At 33.1% G+C, this 25,785-nt stretch overlaps 1 protein-coding gene across 1 annotated transcript; it reads right to left on the bottom strand.

Moving 5' to 3' along the window:
- Positions 1 to 15,893: 15,893 nt before the first annotated feature.
- Positions 15,894 to 17,520, bottom strand: LOC146916926 (kunitz-type serine protease inhibitor DrTI-like). Its single transcript, XM_085718798.1, has one exon. The coding sequence runs from the start codon at positions 17,476 to 17,478 to the stop codon at positions 16,873 to 16,875; it is 606 nt and encodes a 201-aa protein (XP_085574924.1). The 5' UTR covers positions 17,479 to 17,520; the 3' UTR covers positions 15,894 to 16,872.
- Between the last annotated feature and the right edge of the window lie 8,265 nt (positions 17,521 to 25,785).

Raw genomic sequence — 25,785 nt, 5'->3', positions numbered from 1 at the left:
GTTTTTTTTTTGAAAGAAAAATGTAGTCATTAGTTATATTTTTAAATTTCCTTAAATTGAATTTAAATTTTTATATTTTTATATTGTTGATGTAAAGTTTTTTGTTAATATTAAAAAAAAAACTTTGACAGGTCAACCCATCCGCCATAAAATGGAGTGGGTGAAATTTTCAACCTTACATCTCTAGTTGGCCCGTCCCGCTCTGTCCCTTTTTAGACAAGTTATTGACGGGACGGACGGGTTGACTCTTTTTGCCATCCCTAGATATAAATAATAGATATTTTGTACATTCATGTTGTAAGAAACTATATTTATCATTTTCAACGTTATCAACAATATAAAAAATATAACAAACATACATTCTTATCTTTTTGAATGAGACCAACAAAATATCATTCTTATAGTCAAATTTGTTTAAGGGTGTAATTATTATAGTAAAATTTGTTTAAAAGTATAATTAGAAGTGAAAAAATAGCTCAAAATCATGTATTTTTTTATGTATGTAGTACATATAAATTATGCAAATACCTCGAAGCATCTACTATTGGGCCAAATACTATATCATGGGCAAGGGTTAAGGCCAAATACTATATTATGTACTAGGGTTAAAAATCAATATTGAATTTTTTTAGGTACGAACAACAATAAATTTTAGTAAAAAAATAGTAAACATAGACAATCCCTAATTAAAAAATAAAATCACGAGCTCCTCGTGGAGAAAAAAATATTCATCCCCATAAAAAGAATAAAAAATATTTGGTGTGTATGTTTCGAGGTGGCTTAATTTGACTCTTTCAATAGGTTTTGTTTGCTATATTGTCATTTGTAAACTTTTTTTTTTCAATGGAAAAAATTTCATATAAAGAAACTTGAGACCAAGTACGAGGAGTATTATATCCAAGAAAAGGATAAAGTATAAGGGGTACTTTGTCCAACCAATAATACAACAAAAATAAATTCTTGGTGCCACATACTATTACAACAATGCTACCTTAGAATATAATCAATTGTAATTTGTAACTATTCTATTGGCATATTTGCACACCTTGTGTGTAGTATTGCCTTAATAAAATAATTTATAAAAGACTAGCATTTAGAAGGTCACTCCGTGTCCGTTTATCCGCTCTTTTTATTGCACTAATGCATATAAATTACGAACCATGATTAATTATATATTTTAATGTCACCAACAATATAACCAAAATATAAAATCTAAATTCTTTTTTTTTAATGACACCAACAACGATCTCTATTATATTAAAAATTGTTTAAGAGTATAATTGGGATTATGAAAACGTATGTATAAATATACTCATCTAGTTTGTTAAACTTTTTAAATGATAAAGCAAAAAAACCAGACCTATATATATATATATATATATTCAAATCGTGTTTGTTATATTTTTTAATATTTAAATTTATTTTTATCGTGTTTGTTACATTTATTTAATATTTAAATTTAATTTTACTAGCGGAAAGATGGGCACTATCGTGCCTGTCTGTCCGCTCTTTTTACTGCGCTAACGCATGTGATTATTTTATTATGTTTGTTTTTGTAATTTTGATTAAATTTTTTAAATTTTTAAATATTAATGGAAATTATTGATATATTGATTTATAAACAAAATATTGTCAAGTTATGTAACAATTATTTATGAACTCAACATATTTTAGTTTGTCTGCATATAAAATAAAGAAAAAATAATCTTTTATTGTTTATTCTAATAGTAATTAGTAACATCATAACATAAATGTATAAATGACATTTTATGTAAAAGAAACATTGTTATGATTGCGATAAAAGAATATCTTTAAAAACTACATTTTTCGTAAAGTCTCCATCTTCTCCTTCTATTTTCCCTTCATTAATGAGAATTTTTGTTGAATTTTTAGAAACTCCTCTCGATAAAGCTACATATAATTGACAATGACTGAAAACATATCGTGGAAGATAGATTCTGACATTGGGAATGGTCTGCCCTTTAACATTAATTTTTGCTCACATTTGTTACTAATATTTCTTTAGAGGATTTAAAGTCCAATCTTTAACATAATATTTTGCTCACGTTTGTTGCTAATCTTTTTTTTCCAGAGGATTTAAAGTTCAATCTTTAACATTATTTTTTGCTCACGTTTGTTACTAATATTTTTTTTAGAGTATTTAAAGTTCAATCTTTAACGTTATTTTTTTCTCACGTTTGTTACTAATCTTTTTTAGAGGATTTAAAGTCCAATCTTTAACATTATTTTTTGCTCACGTTTGTTACTAATCTTTTTTTAGAGAATTTATAGTCCAATCTTCAACAATATTTTTGCTTACGTCTATTACTAATCTTTTTTTAGAGGATTTAAAGTCCAATCTTTAACAACATTTTTTGCTCACGTTTGTTACTAATTTTTTTTAGAGGATTTAAATTCCAATATTTAACATTATTTTTTGCTCACGTTTGTTACTAATCTTTATTTTTAGAGGATTTAAAGTACAATCTTTTCCATTATTTTTTACTCACGTTTGTTACAATTGATCAAAGACTAAGGATGATTAATTTATATCAATAAACTAATATGGAATACTGTTTTTTGTGGAAGGGATATGAAAATACTTGACAATCTTTGTCGGTTTTATTGAGGGGAACAACATAGATGTACAACATAAACGCGGCTGATAAAAAAGTAACATGAGTTGTTGTGTTGTGCTAGTTTTTTTGTGAGTTTGATATTTGGTTAACAGAGATAAAAGAGGGTTAACGGTGACGATTAGTGACATGGATTACTAATCCACGTATTATTTTATAATTGGCTATTTTATTTAAAATTAAGGGTATTATTGGAAAGAAAAATCCAACCCAAAGGTGTGCCCATAGATAAAAAAAAAACACACTATCATAGTTTTTATAAGCAATTATAAACCAGCAAAGTCAAATAATTCTTAAAATTAATCGTAAATAATTTGAATCATAATCACTTATAAACTAGCAAAGTCAAATAATCCATAAAATTAATCAACTTTGATTAGTTGTAACATGAAAGAAAAAAAAACTTACAGGTTAATTCTGAATTCTGATGCAGAGGGCGAAGAAAGGTTAAGAAAAACTAAACAATGCGGGAACGAACTATGAACTGTGAGAACCATACTTATTAATAGATTCTAGCGGCAGGGGAGGTCCCTTATATTTGAACAAATAAAGGGGCTGTTAGTTGTATTTAGATAAACCTTAGGGGAGGTTATTATAATTTTCCCATATTTTTAATATAGTGCTAACAAATCTTTTACTAAAAGATTTGAATCATAATATTTTGCTCACGTTTATTACTAATATTTTTATTAGAGGATTTAAAGTCCAATTTTTAACATTATTTTTTTCTCATGTTTGTTACTAATCTTTTATTTTTTTTTTGCTCACGTTTGTTACTAATCTTTTATTAGAGGATTTAAAGTCTAATATTTGACATTATTTTTTGCTCATGTTTGTTAGTAATATTTTTTTAGAGGATTTAAAGTCCAATCTTTAACAATATTTTTGCTCACGTTTGTTACTAATCTTTTTTTAGAGGATTTATAGTCCATTTAATATAGTGCTAAGAAATCTTTTTCTAAAAGATTTTGAATTATAATATTTTGCTCACGTTTGTTACTGATATTTTTATCGGAGGATCTAACGTCCAATTTTTAACATTATTTTTTGCTTAGTTTGTTACTAATCTTTTTTTTTTCTCACGTTTGTTACTAATCTTTTATTAGATGATTTAAAGTCTAATCTTTAACATAATTTTTTGCTCATGTTTGTTACTAATCTTTTTTTAGAGGATTTAAAGTCCAATATTTAACAATATTTTTTGCTCACGTTTGTTACTAATTTTTTTTTAGAGGATTTACAATCCAATCCTCATCGGCTATTATTTTTGTTTAAAAAAAAATTAAAAAAAACTCATAGACTCGTGAGAAATAAAGCAGGAAAAAACATAAACTTTGGATTATTGTTTTTCATAAATGATTATTGTTCAACTTTGATTTTCTCGAATTCTGATCCATTCATTCTTCTAACAAAAAAAAGTAAAAACAAAGCTTGAATTGTAATGTTGGCGGAAAGTAAATTGCTCGAAGGATAAAACAGAAAGATATTCAATTCATGAAGTGGACCTTAAAGATATTCCATTCAATGGTGCTTCAGAAGTATTAATCAAGTTCGTGAGCCTTGGAACTTTCTAATTTTTTAGAGGTGATGAGATGTGATCAGAGGGTACTATGATGAATTCTGGATCGATTTGAATTCATGAGAAGAGACATAAAGAATGCAAATATAATTTATAAACTTTTTGTGAGTTTGATCTGTTTGTTAACGGGGTAAAAGAAAGTTAACGGTGACGATTAGTGACATTGATTATTAATTGGCTATTTGTATTTAAAATTAAGGGTATTTTTGGAAAGAAAATTCCAACCCAAAAGTGTGCTGAAAGGGGTAGTTTTCTTTATATATAGTATAGATCTATTTGTTACATGTGTTATTTGTATTGAAAATTGTGGGCATTTTTGGAAAGAGAAAAAAACCAACCAAAAAGAGTTGAAATGAGTTATTTTCTTTATATATAGTATAAATATAGATATAGATAAATTATGCGAATATCTTGAAGCACCTTCTATTAGGCCAAATACTATATTATGGACTAGGGTTAAAAACCGATATTGAATTCCTTTTGGTACGAATAACAATAAATTTTAGTAAGAAAAAATAGTAAACATACACAATCCCTATAATAAAAAATAAAAGATGGTTCGCATTTTATAACCTTCATTTTGTGTGTATGTTTCGAGGAGAGTAAACGTGATTTTATATTTCAGGAGCGCACATAATTTGACTCTTTGAATGTGATAATTTATTTTTTAATTAAAATTCGGAAATGAAAATGACTGAGAGAAGGTAGGAATCCTCTTGTTTGTAGCAGGGTTGGCTTTAGAGGCTGTCACCAAAGCAAGGGTTTTAAGCCTCCAAATTATTTAAGTTTCATATTAGGCCTCAAAATCTTTCACATTAAATATATGTTTGGAAGTCAAATTCTTTAAACCTTTTTGCACCAAACTCGATTGATAGTTAAATGGAGAGTTGTATTATTTTTTTCTTCAAACTTCTATTAATATATGATGTTAGTTGTTCGTCAAATTCGGGTCCGTGGAGCTTAGAGTGGTTACATGATCACAATCACGGCGATGCCGGTCTCATTTTTCAACTAAAAAGAAGCGTAATAACACTATGAAATCCAATGGTGCAGCCAATATGTGCTTAATTGGAAGAAAGTTGCCCAATTACCTTCTAAGGATCGGAATGAGGTTCTTAAAATTTGAAAAAATAAAGTTTGAAAGAGGAGTGTTAAGAGGGAGGCGTGTAGTGGTGTGGAGGTGGTGAACCAGGGCTCTAATTATGATGATCCTTCTTCTGCATCAGTGAATAATGATTGGAAAAATTGGGTGGTTATGCACGGTAATGAGAAGGTTGCATTTGAGAATGTGCGGAGTATCGGAAAGGCATTTTGTGTTAAATTTAATGGAGATCCTGCAAATATGTTCAATGTGTTATCTAGAGCAGGTCGGGGAACTTAGGGTTATGGTGGTAGTGAGGTGGTGGGGGTAGGGGGATGGGAGATCTGATGAAGATTATCTCTTGGAATGTGAGTGGATTTTGGGGGGGGGGGGGGGGGGGGGGGGGGGAGAGAATAGAAAGGAGGTTCGTACTTTGGTAGAGGAGAAGGAGCCTTCTATATTTTGTTTATAGGAAACAAAGTTATCTGTTTGTGATGATTTTTGATGTGCCTCTTTATGGGGCGGTACCCCTCATGCTTATTCGTACCGTCCTTCGGTGGGGGCATCAGGTGCTTTATTTATTCTATGGGATCACTCCTTGGTGGAGGTGTGGTCAACAGTAAGCTTGGAGTATGTGGTTTTTATCCTTGGCATGTTTATTCAGTCTAATAAACAATTTCACCTCGCTAACGTATACGCTTCTTGCGATATTGGTGTGAAACATTTGTTATGGGCCAGATTATCTACGAAATTGCAGCGGTTGGTGGGGAAAAAGGTTTGTATCTGTGGTGATTTTCATGATGTGAGGTCTCTGGAGGAGCGGCGTTCCGTCATAACAAATTCTAGTTGGCCGAATGTGGTTCCTTTTAATCGGTTTATTGAGGATAATGTGATGGTGGATCTTCCTCTTTATGGCTGCAAATATACGTGGTACAAAGGAGATAGGTTGTCCATGAGTCGAATTGATTGTTTTTTGTTATATGAGAATTGGTGCTTTGTCTGGCCGAGATGTATGCAGGTGACCAAATTGTGGGGTTTGTTTGATCATTGCCCTTTATTTTTAACGATTGATGAATAAAATTGGGCCCCGAACCTTCTCAAATGTTGAAATGTTGGACGAAAATTCCGAGTTACAAACAATTTGTCAGTGATACTTGGAAGTCATTTCAGGTCGATGGTTGGGGCAGTTTTGTGTTAAAGGAAAAGTTGAAGCTGATAAAAAAAGCTGTCAAAGAGTGGCATAGGCTACATGTGAAAAATTTGCCAAGTAGAATTCAAGCATTAAAGGTGCGGGTTTCAGAGTTAGATGCCAAAGGGGAGGTGGCCAAGTTATCAGAGTTGGAGCTCGCGGAATTGCATGGTAGTACTTTTGACATCCATTCTTTGGATCGTATGAATACTAGTATATGTTGGCAGCCATCATGCTTTTTATGGCCGTAAGAAGGGGATGCAAATTCTAAGTATTTTCATTCAGTTATGGTTGGTCGGCTTTGTGGAAATTCAATTTTGTCTCTTTTAGTTGATGGTGTTCAGGTGGAGGGTGTGCATCCTATCCGGGCCACAGTTTCGAAACATTTCTAGGCTCACTTTCAGTCGAGTAATGCATTGAGACCATGGGTGGATAATTTGGTGTTTCACAGATTATCTCACTGCGATGGCGCGATTTTAGTCAGGTCGTTTGGTGTTGAAGAGGTGAAAGCGGTTGTGTGGGATTGCGACAGTTACAAAAGTTCTGGACCTGACGACATAATTTTTTGTTTCATCAAGGATTGTTGGCCTGATTTAAAGGAGGATATCTTACGGTTTGTGACTGAATTCCATCAGAATGGCAAGTTGACAAAGGGCATTAATAATACTTTTATCGCACTTATACCAAAGGTTGATAGTCCTCATAAGCTGAATGATTTTCCTCCAATATCGTTGGTGGGAAGCTTGTACAAAATACGGGTGAGCTTCTCGCAAGCAGTTTGCGGTTGATAGTTGGTAAAGTTGTATTAGAGACGCAGACTGCATTTGTGCAAGATAGACAAATTCTTTATGGTATTCTTATAGCAAATGAGGCGGTTGATGAAGCTAGAAACATGAATAAGGAGTTGCTATTTTTTAAAGCGGACTTCGAAAAAGCTTATGGTTTAATTGATTGGAATTATTTAGATGCAGTTATGTGTCGAATGTCTTTCTCGAAACTTTGGAGGAAATGGTAGTCCAACAGAGGAATTTCCTATGGAGAGGGGTCTACGTCAAGGGGACCCTTTATCTCCATTTCTTTTTCTTTTGGCAGTTGAAGGATTGAATGTTATGATGAAGGTCGTGGTCGACTATAATTTGTACTCTAGGTATAGTTTTGGGGCGAATGCAGATTGCTCCATTTCCCATCTTCAGTTTGCTGACAATACTTTGTTGTTAGGGGAGAAGAGTTGGGCTAATGTGCGTGCGTTGCGGGATGTTTTGTTGTTATTTTCGAGTGTGTCCGAGATTAAGGTGAATTTTTATAAAAGCATGTTGAGTGGTATTAATATTAAAGACTCTTGGTTAGCAGCGGCGACATCAACTTTGAATTATAAAGTGGGGAAGTTACCTTTTGCGTATTTGGGTCTTGCAATCGGGGGTGATGCTAGGAGATTGTTTTTATAGAATCCAGTTTAGAATCGCATTAAGACTAGACTGTCAAGTTGGAAAAGTATATTTCTTTCGTTTCGTGGTCGTCTCGTCCTCATTAGGTCTCTCATGTCTTCTCTATCTGTCTATGCTATTTCCTTCTTCAAAGATCCATTAGGTATAATCTCTTCTACGAATCTATTTTGAATAAAAAAAATTGGGACGGTGTGAAGATCATAGGAAAACATCATGGATTAGGTGGAATATCGTTTGTTCCCGAAAGGAGGAAGGAGGCTTAGGGGTAAGGAGGAGGAGAGAGTTTAATATAGCTTTGTTAGGTAAATGGTGTTAGTGGAGAGAGACGGTTTGTTGTATCGGGTGTTGGTAGCTCAGTATGGGGAGGTTGGTGGTTTCCTGATGGAGGATGGGAGGCGCGATTCTCATTGGGGTAGGGAGGTGGCGTAGGTCCGTGATGGTAGAGGCAGTGTGGGTGGAGGTTGGTTTAGGGAGTGTATCTCGAAAAGGATGGGGAACAGTAGGGATACTTATTCTTGGACTGACCCGTGGGTGGGAGGGGTATTGTTGGCTATGTGATTTAGGAGATTACGTGATTTGTGTGTAGATTAGTTGTGTATGGTGGAGGATATCTTTGTTGCAAGTTGGGAGGAAGGGTGGTGGCCTGGCAGTGGCGGAGACGGTTTTGGGAGTGGGATCAGGAGTTATTACAAGAGTGTAGGATTTTTATTTCTGATGTTACTTTGCAGGCCGAGACTTCAGATCAGTGGTGGTGGCAGCTTGATCCGGTTCAGGGTTATTCCATCCGCAGTGTGTATCAGATGCTCACTACAAATGACAGTCCTCCTTGGATGCAACTTCAGATTTAATCTGGCACGAATATGTTCCAGCAAAGGTGTCTATTCTCGCTTGGTGACTTCTCCGCAACAGGTTGCCGCCCAAGGCAAATTTGGTGACTTGAGGGATTATTCCTCACGAGGTGTGGTTTTGTTTTACTGGGTGTGGAAAAGAGGAAACAACTCAACATTTATTTCTCTATTGTATGGTTTTTAGGTGTAACAGACTGTTTTTTGCTAGAATTATTTTATTTATTTATTATGTGGGTTTATATGTGTTTGTATGTGATTAATTGTCTCTGTGTATATTTTATTCAGGATTAGTGGATTTAGACTCAGGGGTATTTTGGTCTTTTGAAGAGCAAGGGTAAATTATGTCATTTGGTTACGAGAGTTGTTTTTAGTTCTTTAATTGGGGATAATTATTTTTTACTAAGTTACTAGTGTGTTGTGGTAATTATTTTAGAGACGGTAACTATTTGTCATTTTGACGGTTTAAGTGTGTAGTAACTTGGTGAATTAGTTGGTAAGATTATTGAGCCTATTAAGACAACTAGAGATTGAGCCCATTTGAGTAGTGACTATATAAACACTAGTCTTATGAGAAAATTAGGTCATTGCCTTCATTCACTCATTTTTACAAAACATTTTGAGATAGAGACAAAGAGAGAAAGGGGATCTAGAGGAGAAAGGAAGAGCTAGAGAGAGAAATCTTGGGATTGGTGGCTAGGAGCTAAATTGAAGCTAGAAAATTCGAATCTTGAAGAACTAGAGGTAAGGGGGATAGTCTCTTTTCACTAATTAAGCTATAATCTCTTAATTTCACTTATGGGTTTAAGTGCTTTTGTGATAATTGTGACTTTTTGTGGTTTTGAATGATAAAATTTGTGCTCCTATTTCACATGAAATTGTGGGTATGATAAACTTCATGAAAGTGTTGTGTTAAGAGCTTAAACTTCATAGTTTTTGTTGTTGTTAAGTTGTTTTGATGAATTTTGATTATTTGAGTGTAAATCATGAATTGGTGTGTGATTGTTGTTGAAACATGTTTGAATTCACTTCATTAATGTTTATGTTTGTGTCTTGATGGGGTTTGGATTGGTGTGGTTGTTTTTGAAGTTTGAATGAAAATTGAGAAAATGGTGGTTTTTGGTGAAAATGAACTAGATGATGATTTTAAGATGAATTGGTAAAAATGGTGGTTTGTTGTTGATTTAAATGCCTTTTTATGTTTGTAATCAAGTGTATAAGTTTTGGGGTCGAATTTGGGGTCAAAGGGATCAAAATAGGGGGTTTGGAGTGAAAGATGGCATATTCTCGTAATGGAACAGCCAGAACAGGGGAATTGTTCTGGAGAAAACTCGCTTAAAGCGAGATTATCTCACGTGAAGCGAGTTGGTCAGTGACAACACCCCTTGTTTTGGGTGTTCCTGACTTTAGGGGATCGATCCGGACCGTCCAAACTGATTCTTTTGACGTAATTAAATGTATTTGAGCCTTCTAAACCTTTAGAAAACATCAATTGATTTAGATTGAACTTGGTTTTGTGAATCGTATAATCAACTTTTTGAAAATGGTTCAAGAACATGAAATTTCCGAAAACTCATTTTCTCAAGGAAAAAGGGTAGGACTAGGGTTGTATAGTATTGTTATGATTTATAAAAATGTTTTGGATGGGAATCATGAACTTTGACTTGGTTTTACTTTGAAAACTTGAATTCTTTGAAAAACGGCGAAACATTACGAACTTAGATGAATTTTGGTATTTGTCGGAATTAGCCTATGAAACGTATATGTATATGCTACTGCACTCATATGTGATTAGTGTATATACTCGGTTGAGGCCTCTGAATTGGTTTACTTTGCTTTTAGAGATGATCGGAAAATGCTTGTTTTCAAAAACTTAGACGAACTTTGTCAAACTAATGTTTTATGATGGGATAACTTGTAGGAGACTTTGAATTCATGTTTATATGATAGAATGAGAATGAATTGATGATGATTTGTTATATAATATGCGGAGCGTTAAGATTTAGATAATAGTCCGTCTTTGGTGCAAAATGTGATTTTGAACTTGTTAATTCTTTAGTTGATTGTTGTTAATGTTGATTGTTGTTAACAATAGTTGTTGATGATGATTCCTTGGTGATTTTAAATTGATAGTTGGTGATGACTTTTGTTGAACACGACTTGTGAATTATGAGGTGAATGTGTTTCTTTTTGGCGATGACTATTTGATGAATGTTTGGTGATAAACATGACTATGTTTTGGTGTTGATTATGATGGTGATGAATTAAATTGTTGAATTATTACATGAAAATGACGGTGATATTGATGGTGAATGCATGTATGCAAAATGAAGGTGAAAATGATGGTGAATTTGTTGTTGAATATGTGCATAGTGTGTCATATGTTCATGCATCATAAGTCTTAGGATATTTATATCCAATGAAGGTGATTTAGGATGTTTACATCCAATGAAGGTGTAGAATACTTTGTATTCAATGACGGTGTTTATGATACAATTATACCTAATGTGACGACCTTGAGGTTACCGGTACCACATGCATATAAAGTCGTGTCTAGGCGCATTGCATACATTTGGTGAAGTTGTTAAATGTGTCATATTTGATTATATGCTTGATGAACCTTGGTGATTTATGTGCATTGGTGAACTTGGTGAATTGTGTACTTGGTGATTTTAATTGATGATGTTTATTTTAGTGAAAATAATGAAGTGTGATTTATATGAATGTGATTTGATGATCTTTTTGGTGACGATGATTTCCTTGTTTATACTTTTGAAATTATGAATTGTAATTGTTGAGTTAATTAGGCTAAATGAGAAATAAGGTGAGAAATTCTTATATTGATGGATATTAATAATGATGAGTTTTGATGATGATTTAAAGTACAAATATACTTGATGTATTATGATAGAGGTAGGATGATATGATCTATGTTGACCTGGGGATAATATTCATGTGATGTTAGTGTTCTAGGAATGTTGAGTATGTATATGTGATTATGCATGAAATCCTTGAATGCTTATGTTTGGTTATACCTTTGTTATGATTTGTGGACTATCCCCCAGTGGTCGTTTGGTTGACCGCGTTCCTTATCCGTATGGATGGGTAGACGGTGTGCAACTAGTTTGTTGCTTGGGTGAGTTGCTTGAGGAAAGCTTGGAGCTTCCTCGTTTACTGCTTTTTCGAAGTCTTGTGTGTCGGCTCTAACTAGGATGTCTTTATGTTTGAAGTCTTATGGCTAGTTATTGTTTTCTGACTCAATTGTTGAGATGAGATTTTATACTTGGTGATGTATTATGATTTTGAGACATGGCTACTTCGTGATGTTCTACTGATTGTATTGGTGTTGATATTTTTATTCCGCTACGATGTTTTGAGAAAACTATTATTTATGCATGCTTGGTGATTTATTGATGAAGTAACTTCTAGATTATTGATATGCTCGTATCATTAGCGTAATTTATCACTTTTAGAGTTTAGGGTGTTACATTAGGGATCTCTAGCATTTAGTTTGTGATTGGGCTGGAGTTTATTTGGCTTATCCGTATTGAATTTGCGATCATTCTGTTTAGTTTACTTTTTCGACAGGTGGTTAAGCACTGTGGCGAGATCGTTTATGCAACTCCTTTGGCCCTTATGTGTTTGAGTTTTTTGGAATGAACGTAATTATAGGCTTTTTAGCAACAAGGAAGATAATATTCATCAATCGTGAGATAAAGTAAAAATTCATTTGTATTGGTGGATGAAATCAGCTAAAGCCATTTTTGTGTTAGGGAAACATAGTTGGTTGTTACGCCCTATTGCTTGTCTGGACGTTGGTTAGTCTGGTTTTGTCCTTTATTGATGGTTCTCTGTAAACTTTTGCTGTCTTCCATTTTTGCCTCTTCAACAAAGATATATGATTTTAGTTGCTAGAAATATATATTAAGAGAAGTTGTATTCGACCAAAATATGTAAACGTAATAAATAATTTATTTATGTGTTAGGATTCAATAAATATTATTAATTAAACTAAATTTTTGAATAAAAGAGTTCTTGTACAAGTGGGGTTGAGTTTAAGCGACAAAGTTATACTCTCACTATCTCATGAATCAATGTTCAAACTATGACCGAAAATGTTACTCATTTAGTGTCTCGCATGCCTCAAATAAAATTACTCATTTAACGTTTTTAAAATTTTATGTTTCTCTTCCAACACATTTAAAAAGTCTCAATTCAAAATTCGCTTTAGGCCTATAAATGCATTGGACAATCCATATGGTTTGTAGATTTATCATTTTGCACCCTGCATCTTTTGCTAAGAGGCTTGTCAGCTTCATCTTTTTCATAAGTTTTGTTTGCTATAATTTGTAACTCTTCTATTGACATATATGCACACCTTGTGTATACTATTGCCTTAATAAATTGTTTTATAAATAAAGAAATTGTGCGAATATCTTGAAGCATCTACAAATTAGGCCAAATACTATATTATGGACTAGGGTTAAAAATAAAGAGTAATGATATTTTGACATCCATTTGATGACAACTTTGTTGACAACCTTGTTTTTCTCACTTCTTATTGGTCAAAAACAATGGAGAGAGAAAAAGGAAGAGAGAGGATAACAATATCATGTGAGTATGAGAGAGAAAGTTGTCCAAAAGTTCTCAAAAAGTGGTTGTCAAAATATCATTTCTCAAAAATAAAATATTTTATAAAGAAAGAAATTGTGCGAATATCTTGAAGCATCTACATGTTTCAAAAAAAATCTTGAAGCATCTACAATTAGGCCAAATACTATATTATGGACTAGGGTTAAAAAACAATAATGAATTTTTTTGGGTATGAAAATAGGAAACAGACAATCCCTAATTAAAAATAAACTCATCCGCATAAAAAAGAATAAAAGATAACTGTATATTTCAGGAGCGCTCGTATTTTGACTTGTTCAATATGGATTCATTCGGACTACATTGCATGTGAGGATAAAAAAAAAGAATTAACAACCAAAAATGATATATATTAACACTTACAAGAAATCTCTTCAACACAAGGTGTATCAAAGAGACCACGAAGAATTTACAATGGCAATACCTGAATATAGATACAGATTAGCCGATGCCCAAACATAAAAGCAGGCTCGACCACCACGTACATATACCAAAAACAAAACGGACTTTCTTGGCTTGAAGCCACCATAAAGAATAAGACTTAACCTTTTCCAATAATTGAAACATAGTATTTTCTTTCTGCTTAAATAACTTGATGTTACGCTCATTCCACACAATCCAAGCACACAGTAACCAAATCAACCGAAAAAAAGACCGCCGCGATTTTAGACCACCTGTGTAATAATCAAACTGCTGAAAGTGATCTTTAATCACCTGAGAATCTGCACCATTAAAACTGATCCACGGCCGCACTAGCTGCCACATAATACAAAATGTGCTACAGGAGAGGAACAAATGCGGAACGTCCTCCTCGTGACCGCACACAACCACACAAAACCGATATGTTGTAGTAATAATACCGGGCTTCGACAAATTCGCCTTAGTTGGCAACCAAAAGTCAGATATATTAACCCCCACCAACATGCTTTTATGAAAATTAACCTTCAATCCAGACACCGACTCAAAAAGGAGAAGAACAGCCCGCAAAGCACGGACACTGGCCCAACTTTTACCCTTATCAATAAAGTGTCATCAGCAAACTGAAGATGAGAAATGGCCACCGGATTGGACGCGCCAATGTTGAAGGGATTTTAAGAGGGGGTTTTCAAAATTTTAATCCTCTTTGCAGAAGAAATCCCATTGAAATGGATCTTGATTAAATCATTAATCACAAATCAAACAGAAACTTAAACACTTTAAGATTCATGTGTTTACCTCTTGAAGAGCAGAACCTTTGTAGCAGAAATATTTCTGATCACGAGCAAAGCAAAGCAGCGATGCCTCTACTCAGTCCACACGAACAGAACTTCTCCGATGACCGGTGCTAGCCAATTCCAACGGAGATTCAGAGAGACTAGGTTTAGAGAGCGGCGGCTAGGGTTTCTAATTTTTAGAATTAGGTTAAGTGTTTCAACCAAAAAGTTAGTAATGCTTCAACACAAGGGTTCAATTTATGGAATCACTTGTATGGTCAGCAAGACAAGTACACCGTACCTTACAGTGCACCATATTTCACTTAAACACACCGTACCTTACGGTGGACCGCGTTTCTCTATTTTTCATAAATTAAATAATAAATCATATTTAATTATTTAATTACTAATAAGTCCTACTTATTATTTTATAAATAAAGTCTTACTTATTATTTTATAAATAAGTCTTACTTATTTATTTCTCTCATCTATCTGTCCTTTGTGTGTGACCCTATAGGTTCCCGTAACGTTGGCAATAATATTGAATCACATATTTAATATTATAAACAGTGAGCGGTATCTAGCAACACATCAATGCTACCCAAGTGACGAGAATGTCATGTGATATGACGAAACCTTTCTGTGATAATGATCATGTGTATAATTACCCTTTTGCCCTCATGTCTATATTGAACACAAGGCATAGACCGCGTCATCCTTGTTTAGTTCAATATTGGGCCCGTAGACATTTCTCCTGTTATGTAGGAGGGGAAAATGCCATCTAGGTCACTCATGTCCCTCAGCATGATTCGTGGAATACCCATCAACCAACATTATAGTCATCCTGTTACGGACAACGTTTGAATGGTGACAAAGCACTCGACTCCAACATCTAGGGTACATAGTGGTTTCAGGTCGAAGGGTGGAATACACCACTATCACTATGAGAATATCTTATGACACTTTTCATAACTTTTACTATGTAGTATTCTCATGGCGGGTCAATCCAATATAAATATTACTCCTAATATTTATATCTATGTGAAGACTTGATAACTCTTTATCCATGATCTGTGAGATGTGATCATCAGTCTACCCACATAATAGTCTCTATGCTTTAATGATATCCGTCTTCTCAATAAAGCTTGACTACGGATACTTTAAGAATAGTTTCCTTATGTTTAACGGGGTCTCACAATTAAGTTATACTTAATGTTCCATTAAACATATTAACTATTCTAGGGACTTTATTATTTTGAAACAAAACAAAATCAATAAAGAAATGTCTTATTATTATATATTCACAGTATATACTTATATCAATATCATGATACAAAGCCAATCCCAATCAACATAGATTGGCTATTAGGGCTTATTCCAACAAATGTTGTAACCAGTACAGATATTATTATCGACCATGGCTGTCATCATGATGTTCAACCCTTCCGCCGCCATCAAAACAGAAAAGGTGAAAGATGATCGCCTTGACGCAAACCCCTTTCAAGCGAAAATTCATCAGTGGGACTACCATTTACCAACATGGATGTAGTAGCCGTACTAAAACACTCTTTAATCCACTTACGCCACAAGGTCGGGAAAGACATTCTACCCATGACTACATCCAAATACCCCCAGTCCACTGAGTCATACGCCTTCTCAAAATCAACCTTAAACAGCACAAGCCCCTTTTTTGTCCTTGCCTTTATAAAAAAAATATTGATGTTTAAGGTTTTTCGTGTGTATGTAATATTAGAGAGATGTTAAATATCACTGGAAAGTGTTTCTACAATGTTTTGGACCGTGTTGATGAAGAATTTCTTTAAAACAAATTCATCATTTAGAGACCAAAATAGTGACCTAGAATAGTCACTGATGGTACTTAAGTTCAGTTCAAAACAATCACTAGAATCTGTCGCAAATTCGATCATCAAGAGGACAAGCAAAATGAGACTCTTGATTCAGTCTCAAAACAGTCTCTAACTACAGTCACAGAAGCGGTTGTTGAATATCAGTCGCTACATCAGTCACAAATGATTAACGACCAACAAATTAGAAACTCTTATTTGATGAAAATTGAGAAGTTTTTTTTAATGAACATAACTAAGATTCAAATATCATCAAGAACAAAAGACATATTTAAACTCCAATAGTACACAAGCTCTTTATAGGAGGGCCTGTAAGATGCGCAACCTTTATAGAGCTATTTTTATTACATAAATATTATTCAGTAGTACTACTAGCTTGGAGATTTGATTCAAACTACGGCTTTTTCAGATTCAGTGGCATCAACGAATACAACCCAAAAGGGGTTATTTTCAGTTGGGACCAGACGCCATCCATTCTTATCTTTATACCTTCCAATATCACTACAAGCGCCAGGTGGAGCACTGAACAATGGACAGTACACAAGCTTGTATGCTCCTGAACCAATTGTCTCAATTTTAAATTTACCTTGAAATGCATCAATATTATCACCAATACCTACCCAGGATGTAGGGAAATCATCATGAGCTAGCACCCATTTGGCAGATTCAGCACACTTTGGTTTCTTAACAAATTCAATATCTACTTCGTCAGTTGTAAAGATGACACCACGTTTTACTGTTATGGTAAATCTAACTGGCAAGCCTCTAACAACCTCAGAAAAATCTTGTAGTACAGTAACTGGACAGTCTGAGTTTCCTGTCTTACCAAGCTTCAATCCACCACCTCCTCCTTTAGAGATAAGTGGTGCAATATAGTATTTTCTACCAGGAAATACGGGGTTTCCATTTATGTCTTCAACTATTTCAGCAAAAGCTAATGGAAAGTAGGTAAAGGAAAAGAGGAGGAGAGAAAAGGTAAGTAATGTTGGCTTCATGGTTTGTGCAGTTTCAATGATAGATGTGTGTGTTTGTTTTGTAATTGGTTCATTTGTTAAACATCTATTTATAGACTTATCAAATGGTTAGGTTTAGATTTTTTTTTCCTTTTTTTTTTGTTTGAGAGAGGGTAGGTTTGAAGTTGATTTACATGTGTATAGAAAATCATTCATGTTTATCCAAATATTGATATTGATATAGAAATACTATATAGCAAATGCAAGGAAATAATAATTACTTATAAAATAATAATAATAATAATAAAAAAGAAAGTATCCATGACGTCACAAGACAAATGTTATCCTTTGTAGGTCTTTAGTCCTTGAGGCCAATACTAATAGAAAATGCAAGTGTTTCCAACACTACACTGGTTATAGCAAGTTCAATTTCCAACATAGGATCACAATTACACTAAATTCTAGCTAGTTATTGTTAGTTATAACCGGTAACTTATTAGACGAGTTAACTATCTAGACTAGATTACTATTTCCATAAAGGAAAATGTTATTTCTCTAGAAAAATAACATCAAGAATTTTTGAAGAGACATCTGACATGTTTTAATTGCATGATTTATTTCTTCACTTCATATTTTTCAGCCACACCTCCTTGAATTGTGTCAAATAGTGCATTGTGATTAACTACTCTTTATTCTTGAAGAATTCTTGATGTTATTTTTCTAGAGATATAGCATTGCTCTAAAAGAAATTCTTCATTAACGGTCCTAAACATTGTAGAAACACTCCAATTTAGGTGGGCAAATTTATCTTTTAAAAAAAAACATAGTAAAAACACTTTTAAATCATATTTAATATCTCTCAAATATTTCATACACGCAAAAAATCATTTAAACATTGTTTTTTTTTTTTATCAAGGCAAGGATTAATCACCTGATAAATTCGTTGTGAAAATCAGTCTCTAACTGCATCCATAGAAGCAGTCGCGGTATAAGTTACAAATGATTAGCGATAAAAAATTAACAACTCTTATTTTTGGTCACTATTTCAGTCACTTAGTTAGTGACCAATTTTGATGATATCATGACCCAAAAATTCGGACTCTAAAGGTTGATTTCTTACAGTGTACTTCAAGATCAAGCCTTAGTCATGTTGCATAAAAAAACATACCAAACATATTATGAGTAACAAAGTTTTTTTAATACTACAAATTAGTCTGAAATTACATAATAGCAATATAACGACTACAAAATCAAAAATCTTTATCAAATGATTGATCATTCAAACACCTCCTCAGCAACCAAGCAACAATCAACCCAAAAACTTATATTTATATCCTTATTAGAATGTAGCGTCGACGTAGCCAATGTAAATAATTTCCAAAAATTAAATAAAACAAATACATTGTTTACCGTGACTTAAACCAACGCTAAAATTGGAGTCTACTGTGTTGTTTTCTTGTAGTGAGAATACCTACTTTTGGCTTGATCTCTGGCACAACAGCACAATCCTTTGTTATGTTTTTCAGAAATGTTACCCACTGTCAGAACAACGAGCGAACTCAGTTTATGAGACATGGTTAAGTGAGTCAATGAGTCGTGGTGTTTGGAATTTTTGGGAGTTTAGGTGGAGGCAACAATGGTTGTTGGCCATTGCTGAACAACCTCTTAAAAAATGGAGTCTTTGATACTGAGATTGAACCGAGTTGTGCGAGGTTCTACAAATTTAGAGAGTTGAGGACCACTTGTTCGCAAAATATACATTTTCTGGATCTAAACGTTATACAAATTTAAACTATACCTGTCTAGATTCGTTAAGGCTAAAGTGACTTTGATCTAAACATTATTCAACAAATCAATGCCCCCATCTTTAAAGTCTAATATCTGAGACGCACATTACACAATTAGTATTTCCTAGATCATGACATTGTGTATAAAGTGCATGTTTTTATCAGTCCTAGAACACAAATACATACACATTGGGTGAACCCTGTGAATTGATATTAGTAGTAAATTTTATATCTTTCCTTGTTGAAATCAAACACATCCATGATTATTACTCAGAAAAGTGTTTTCACTCTTCTTAATCTCAAATTTAATAGAAATCAAAACAACCAAACCCTGGAATTATCAATTTCATCAAATCAATTCAAAGGCATGACAATTTCAGTAAACCCTAACACCCAAATGATAGAACAAATTATGAAAGAATAAAAAGAATAAAAATAACTTTGTGGGGGAGAGAGGGAGCGAGTAACAACAGCGGAAGTTTGATGACAACAGCGATTGGCGGAGGTACGATATCGGTGAGGGAGAGAGACAACAGCGAATGAGAAAGGTGGTGAATGACAACAATGGAGGTTCTGGTGATGAGGGAGGGATCGAGATTCAACAAACTGATGAGTGAGTGAGAAGGTTCGATCTATTGAGAAAGGATCAAAGAGAGAAAGTGAGAAAGGCTTTTTATGTAACTATCAATTTAATTAATCTATACTATATATAATAAAGAAAACAACCCTTTCAGCAATTTTGGGTTGGTTTTTTCTCTTTCCAACAATACCCTCGATTTTTAATACAAATAACACATATAACAAATAAATAAGAATAAATTTAAATATTAAAACAAATGTAACAAACACCCTTAAACAACTTTTTCTATAATAAAAATCTTTGTTGAGGTCATTAAAAAAAATTGATTTCCTCAAAAAAAAATTTAGATTATATATTTTTTTGTTATATTGTTGGTGTCATTAAAATATATAATCATGATTAGTTTGGTTTGTATAAGGTTAAAACAATAAAGATTTATATTTTTAGTTTTAATCCAAATCAAAATTTCATAAAATAAAAAACCGTTAATAATTTTCAAAGGTTAACGCAATAAAAAGAGCGGAAAGACAAACACGTGAGTGTCCGTCTTTTCGCTAGTAAATTTAATTTAATTTGTCACAAAAATAATAATTTAATTTAATTAATTAATAATTATTAATAAATAAAATAGGGAAGGTTAATTCCCTAAATGAAAAGGAGGGAAAGTTTTTATTTTGACAAAAAAAAAACGGGGAAATTTTTTTTTTAGTTCGGGTAGTTAACATACTGACTTAAGTAAAAGACTTCTTAAGTCGGATAACGACTTAAGGAATTAATTATAAATATTTTCTTTTCATTATTTTATCAACCTTAAGTCGGGTAACCTTATAAACGACTTAAGAAAGTTTGAAATAATTGTGAAACTGCCACCGCATCACTTGTTAAGACGGGTGGCATCGCGAACCGACATAAGCATGATTCTAAAAAGTGTTTTTGGTAATTTCGTACGTGATCTTTAGGTAGTTTAGTGTAGTTTCTGTGACTCCTGGCAACCACTTTCGCTACAAAGTTTTAGTTTTCAAGATTGGAAGGGTAAGGGAAGGAAAAAGCTTGTTGTTGGTTTGACACATAACTCTTTGGTTAAGTTGGAAGGCTAGAAACGACTACATATTTTGTTCCAACACTTCCAACGTGACTGAAGTGGTAGATACCATCAAGCATTTTTCTTAGATTTCCTTCTTGCATATGTAACTGGGGCGCCTCCTCGTTAATTAATTGTGGATTTTTGTTAAGGTTGTTTGTTAAGTACTCTTTGTTATCCTCGTTGATTAATTGTGGATTTTTGTTAAGGTTGTTTGTTAGAGTACTCTTTGTTATATTCTTTGTCATTGGGCTCGTTGAGTATTACTTGTACTCCATTTTTTTTAGTGCATTTAGTACCGCTCGTACTTTACTCTAATTTCATTAAATAAAATAGAAAGGAATTATTGTTTTTTTAAAATGAAATCATATAGACTTGCAATGAAAGACAACTTGATTAGGCGCCATATTTTGACGACTACAGCCCGCTTTTGTGAGATTGGGTGTGATGCAATGGAAGATCGGGATCATTTATTTTTTCAATGCAATTTCTAGAACGAAACCTATCAACAAAAATATGATCATATTAGGAAAATTGTTCCTTCAGCTCTTTCCAAACAGCAAGAACGTTTTCCATAAGAATGATTGATTAAGCAGAATGTACGAACTAACCTAATTCATAATCCATGAATGAATAAGATTGTTGCAACATTCCCATGCTTGACGGTTAGGTAAAATAGTGTAGGATTTGGAATGGTTCCATCAACAAATAAAAATTTGTTCTTCGCTGTTAAAGCTCTATGCATTGCACAAGTCCGCACCAATTAAGTAGTTTGAACCATCAAGTTTGGGTGAAACAGTTACATAATTCAGACCTTCACTAGGATGCACATATAGTATTCAGAAGTGTTACTAAATGCAGAATTAGTGACTGCATTGTTTGAATGGTACTGGTAGAAGCATTCATGTTACACGCCATGGAAGCTTGAATAGTACTCTAAAATCAAAGAAAATACAGACAAAGAGAAAAAGTTAACAAGAAACACGAAAAAATTCACTGAATTCAACGAAGCAAAACGTTGAATCACAAAATAAAACAGAAGAAATCATAAGATTCTTCGAGAAATCAGAAGAAACACTAAGAAAATTGATGAGCGAGGAAAAATGAGCTCTAAAGGCTCATGATAATATATTATGAGATCAAGAATATGGAAAATTGAAAGAGAAAACTGAATCTATTTAATGAACAGTAGTGCTGAATAGTACGAGACGAAAGCCAACGAGCGGAATTTGTGGACATCAAGCCGTGGAAAGGAAAACATGGGGTGAGAGAATATAATTAGTTAATGGAAATAAAAACATCCAAGGGTGCCAATAGCTTCGTGGGTTTCTCGTGTATTGTTTCTATCGTGAAATAAAGCATTTTCCTTTCTTTTAACACATATTCAGCATTTAGAGACCAAAATAGTGACCTACATCAGTCACTAATCATACACAAGTTCGGTTCCAAATAATCAATAGAATCTGTCGCAAATTCGGTCAAAAAAAGCAAAGGCAAAATTAGACTCAAGATTCAGTCTCAAAACAATCTTTAAATGTAGTACGGAAGCAATCACTGAATATCAGTCACTACATCAGTCACAACTGATTAGCGACCAACAAAGTAACAAATCTTATTTTTTGTGACTATTTTGGTCACTAAATTTGTTAGTGACCGATCTTGATAATATAGCGACCGAACATTCCTAAAAGAATGATTTCTTGTAGTGCTAATGGAACATACCTAAAAGACCCTTTATAAAATAAACTACACAAATGATTCTTTTTTAATTATCATGGTCATATCACAGGACTCCAACCTTCATATACTTACCGACTTGATAGAAGAACAAAGAAATCATTCAATTGAGTTTTTTTTCTAAATTTATTTATAAATCTATAGATACAATGCATCAAAATAAAATATTTAGTTGGAATCCAATGTTCATATGAAATCAGGCCTCCCACATAGTTTGTTATAGCTTCACTCATATTATTTTTTTTGTTTTTTTTAAGAAGCTAAACAAATATAATAAAAACCAATACAAAATCCTCTAATACAAGGTGTATCAAACGATGTTAAAGTATCCAAAAATTACAAATGAAAATCCACAAGCTACCATAAAGTAGGCAAGAAAAATAAAATCACGCTGCAACATGTGGCGGATCTAGACTTTAGTCACATGTGGAGCTAAAATTTTAAAGAAACAATAATGCAAACTATATTAAAAATAAGTAATAATATTGTTTGATACAATACATTACAATGAAAATCGTCGTATATCCATTTGGTGAAAATGAGCTAAAATGACATCATCTTCTATCCATTTGTTGAAAATGAACTAAAATGACATCATTGCTAATTGTTAAAAGAACATCTCTTTCTATATCTCTGTTACAAGATGATTATTTAGCCTTATTTAGCCATTGATCACCCATTTTGTTACATAGGTTACTCTTCACAACTTTCATATGTGAAAAAACACGTTCAACACTTGCAGTTGCTACCGGCAAGAGCAAAGCCAACTTCAAAAGTTTATAAACCATAGCAAATATGTTGTACTTATTTGTTTCCACAAGTTTTGCACAAAGATCTGAAAGCCCTTTCAACATACTTGCAGTTGCTACCGGCAAGAGCAAAGCCAACTTTAAAAGTTTATAAACCATAGCAAATATGTTGTACTTATTTGTTTCCACAAGTTTTGCACAAAGATCTAAAAGCCCTTTCAACTTAGCATCTGTAACATAATTCTTAAGTTGAGTGCGTAACGCCACTTTTGACACATCTATAAAATCATTTGGATAAAACTCAGTCATCCTCAATAACTTGTTCACATCAAAAGCTGCAAATGACTTTGCGAAACTCAAGCATGAAGCACCGTAAAAGTTCAGTATTCTGCTGCTGCGTTTTATCTATTATAAAAATAAAAATAAAAGAGGAAAAAGCATGTGGAGCTATAGCTCCATATTGCCCCAACATGGATCCGCCCCTGGCTGCAACCTGAAAACATAATAAAGGAAAACATCCAAACCAAATACTGAAAATAAAAAACAACATAATAAGATTTGGGCCATCGTAATTCTTGGAGATTAACCTTTTTCAGTAAAGATTGAATATGTTCGGATTTATTGTGTAAATGTCTTATATTGCGATCCTTCCAAATAGTAAAAAGAGCTGAACTCCAAATTATATTAAAATTCAACGAGACTTGCTGGAAAAACCCTCAGAACCTCCAAATAAGGAACCTTGAAGAGTCATTGAGATGCCTAACCAACCCGATATCAAAAGTCAAAGGTTAAAATGAAAAGCACAAGAAAAGAACAAATGATCTTGATGCTCTACCAATCTGCAAGCAGACGAAAAAATAGAATCATTATAATCCAAAATATTTCTCCTTAGTAGAATCACCTTTGTTGCAAATCTATTCAGGAACAAACGCCAAATAAAAATATTGACCATAAGTGGAATTTTCCTAAGCCATTGAACATGATTGAAGTGATCATCAATTGCCACATCCGAACTACTCGAGTGATTATAGGCGCTTTTGACCGTGTACTTTTGGGAAGAATTAAGCTTCCAAATCCACCTATCAATCACACCAACCTACAAAACAACAAGTCAAAGTTGCTCAATACACTCCCACACGCAAACAACCTTCTTCACTTCGACGCCTCACTATTAACCTCCCATCCCAAATAGAACATCTCCGCAACAGTGACAAATTTATTAACAAGATCAAACAACCTAGCATATCTAACTTTTAAAGATACACCTTCCAACCAAGGATCCTTTCAGAACAACGAAGAAACCTTATCCCCTACTGTCTAGAAATATTTTTTTTATTAAGTCTTTCTTTTTATTGCGCTAATGAGTGCAAATTACGAACAACATTTTTTATGAAATTTTGGTAAAAATTATTTAGATTTTGATTAAAATTATATGTATATATAGGGATGGAAAAATGGGTTGGACCCATGGGATTGATATTTTCAACCTGCCATTAGTAGGGTACCCACGTCATCCAACTAGCTAAAAAGTGTGACGATGACGTAGCGGGGCGTGTTTGCTCGTTGGGTTGATATCTTAAAAGGAAACTCTCTTTTATTTACAAGTCACGGTCAATTTTTCAATTTTCTGCTTCGAATATTGGGGAAAAAATTCAATTAATTTTATCACTTTGGTTTCATGAGTTTAGCCTCATAATTTTAATAGTAGTCCATTGATAACTCATGGAGTTTTTATTTTGAATGTCTTATTGAATTATTATAAATTTTTAGATGATGTAATTTATGCTTGAGTGATTATTTTTTATTTTTTAAATGAAGTCATTAGTTTTTTTTTTTTGAAAGAAAAATGTAGTCATTAGTTATATTTTTAAATTTCCTTAAATTGAATTTAAATTTATATATTTTTATATTGTTTATGTAAAGTTTTTTGTTAATAGTTTTTTTAAAAAAAAAAACTTTGATAGGTCAACCCATCTGCCATAAAATGGAGGGGGTGAAATTTTCAACCTTACATCTCTAGTTGGCCCGTTCCGCTCTGTCCCTTTTTAGACAAGTTATTGACGGGACGAACGGGTTGACTCTTTTTGCCATCCCTAGATATAAATAATAGATATTTTGTACATTCATATTGTAAGAAACTATATTTATCATTTTCAATGTTATCAACAATATAAAAAATATAACAAACATACATTCTTATCTTTTTGAATGAGACCAACAAAATAGCATTCTTATAGTCAAGTTTGTTTAAGGGTGTAATTAGTATAGTAAAATTTGTTTAAAAGTATAATTAGAAGAGTGAAAAAATAGCTCAAAATCATGTATTTTTTTTTTATGTATATAGTATATATAACTAATGCAAATACCTTGAAGCATCTACTATTGGGCCAAATACTATATCATGGACTAGGGTTA

This window comes from Medicago sativa, chromosome 6 (genome assembly GCF_051527215.1).
Source record: "Medicago sativa cultivar Bolivia chromosome 6, Bolivia_mono, whole genome shotgun sequence".
NCBI classification, from domain to species: Eukaryota; Viridiplantae; Streptophyta; class Magnoliopsida; order Fabales; family Fabaceae; genus Medicago; species Medicago sativa.
This window is presented reverse-complemented; position numbering and strand designations above follow the sequence as displayed.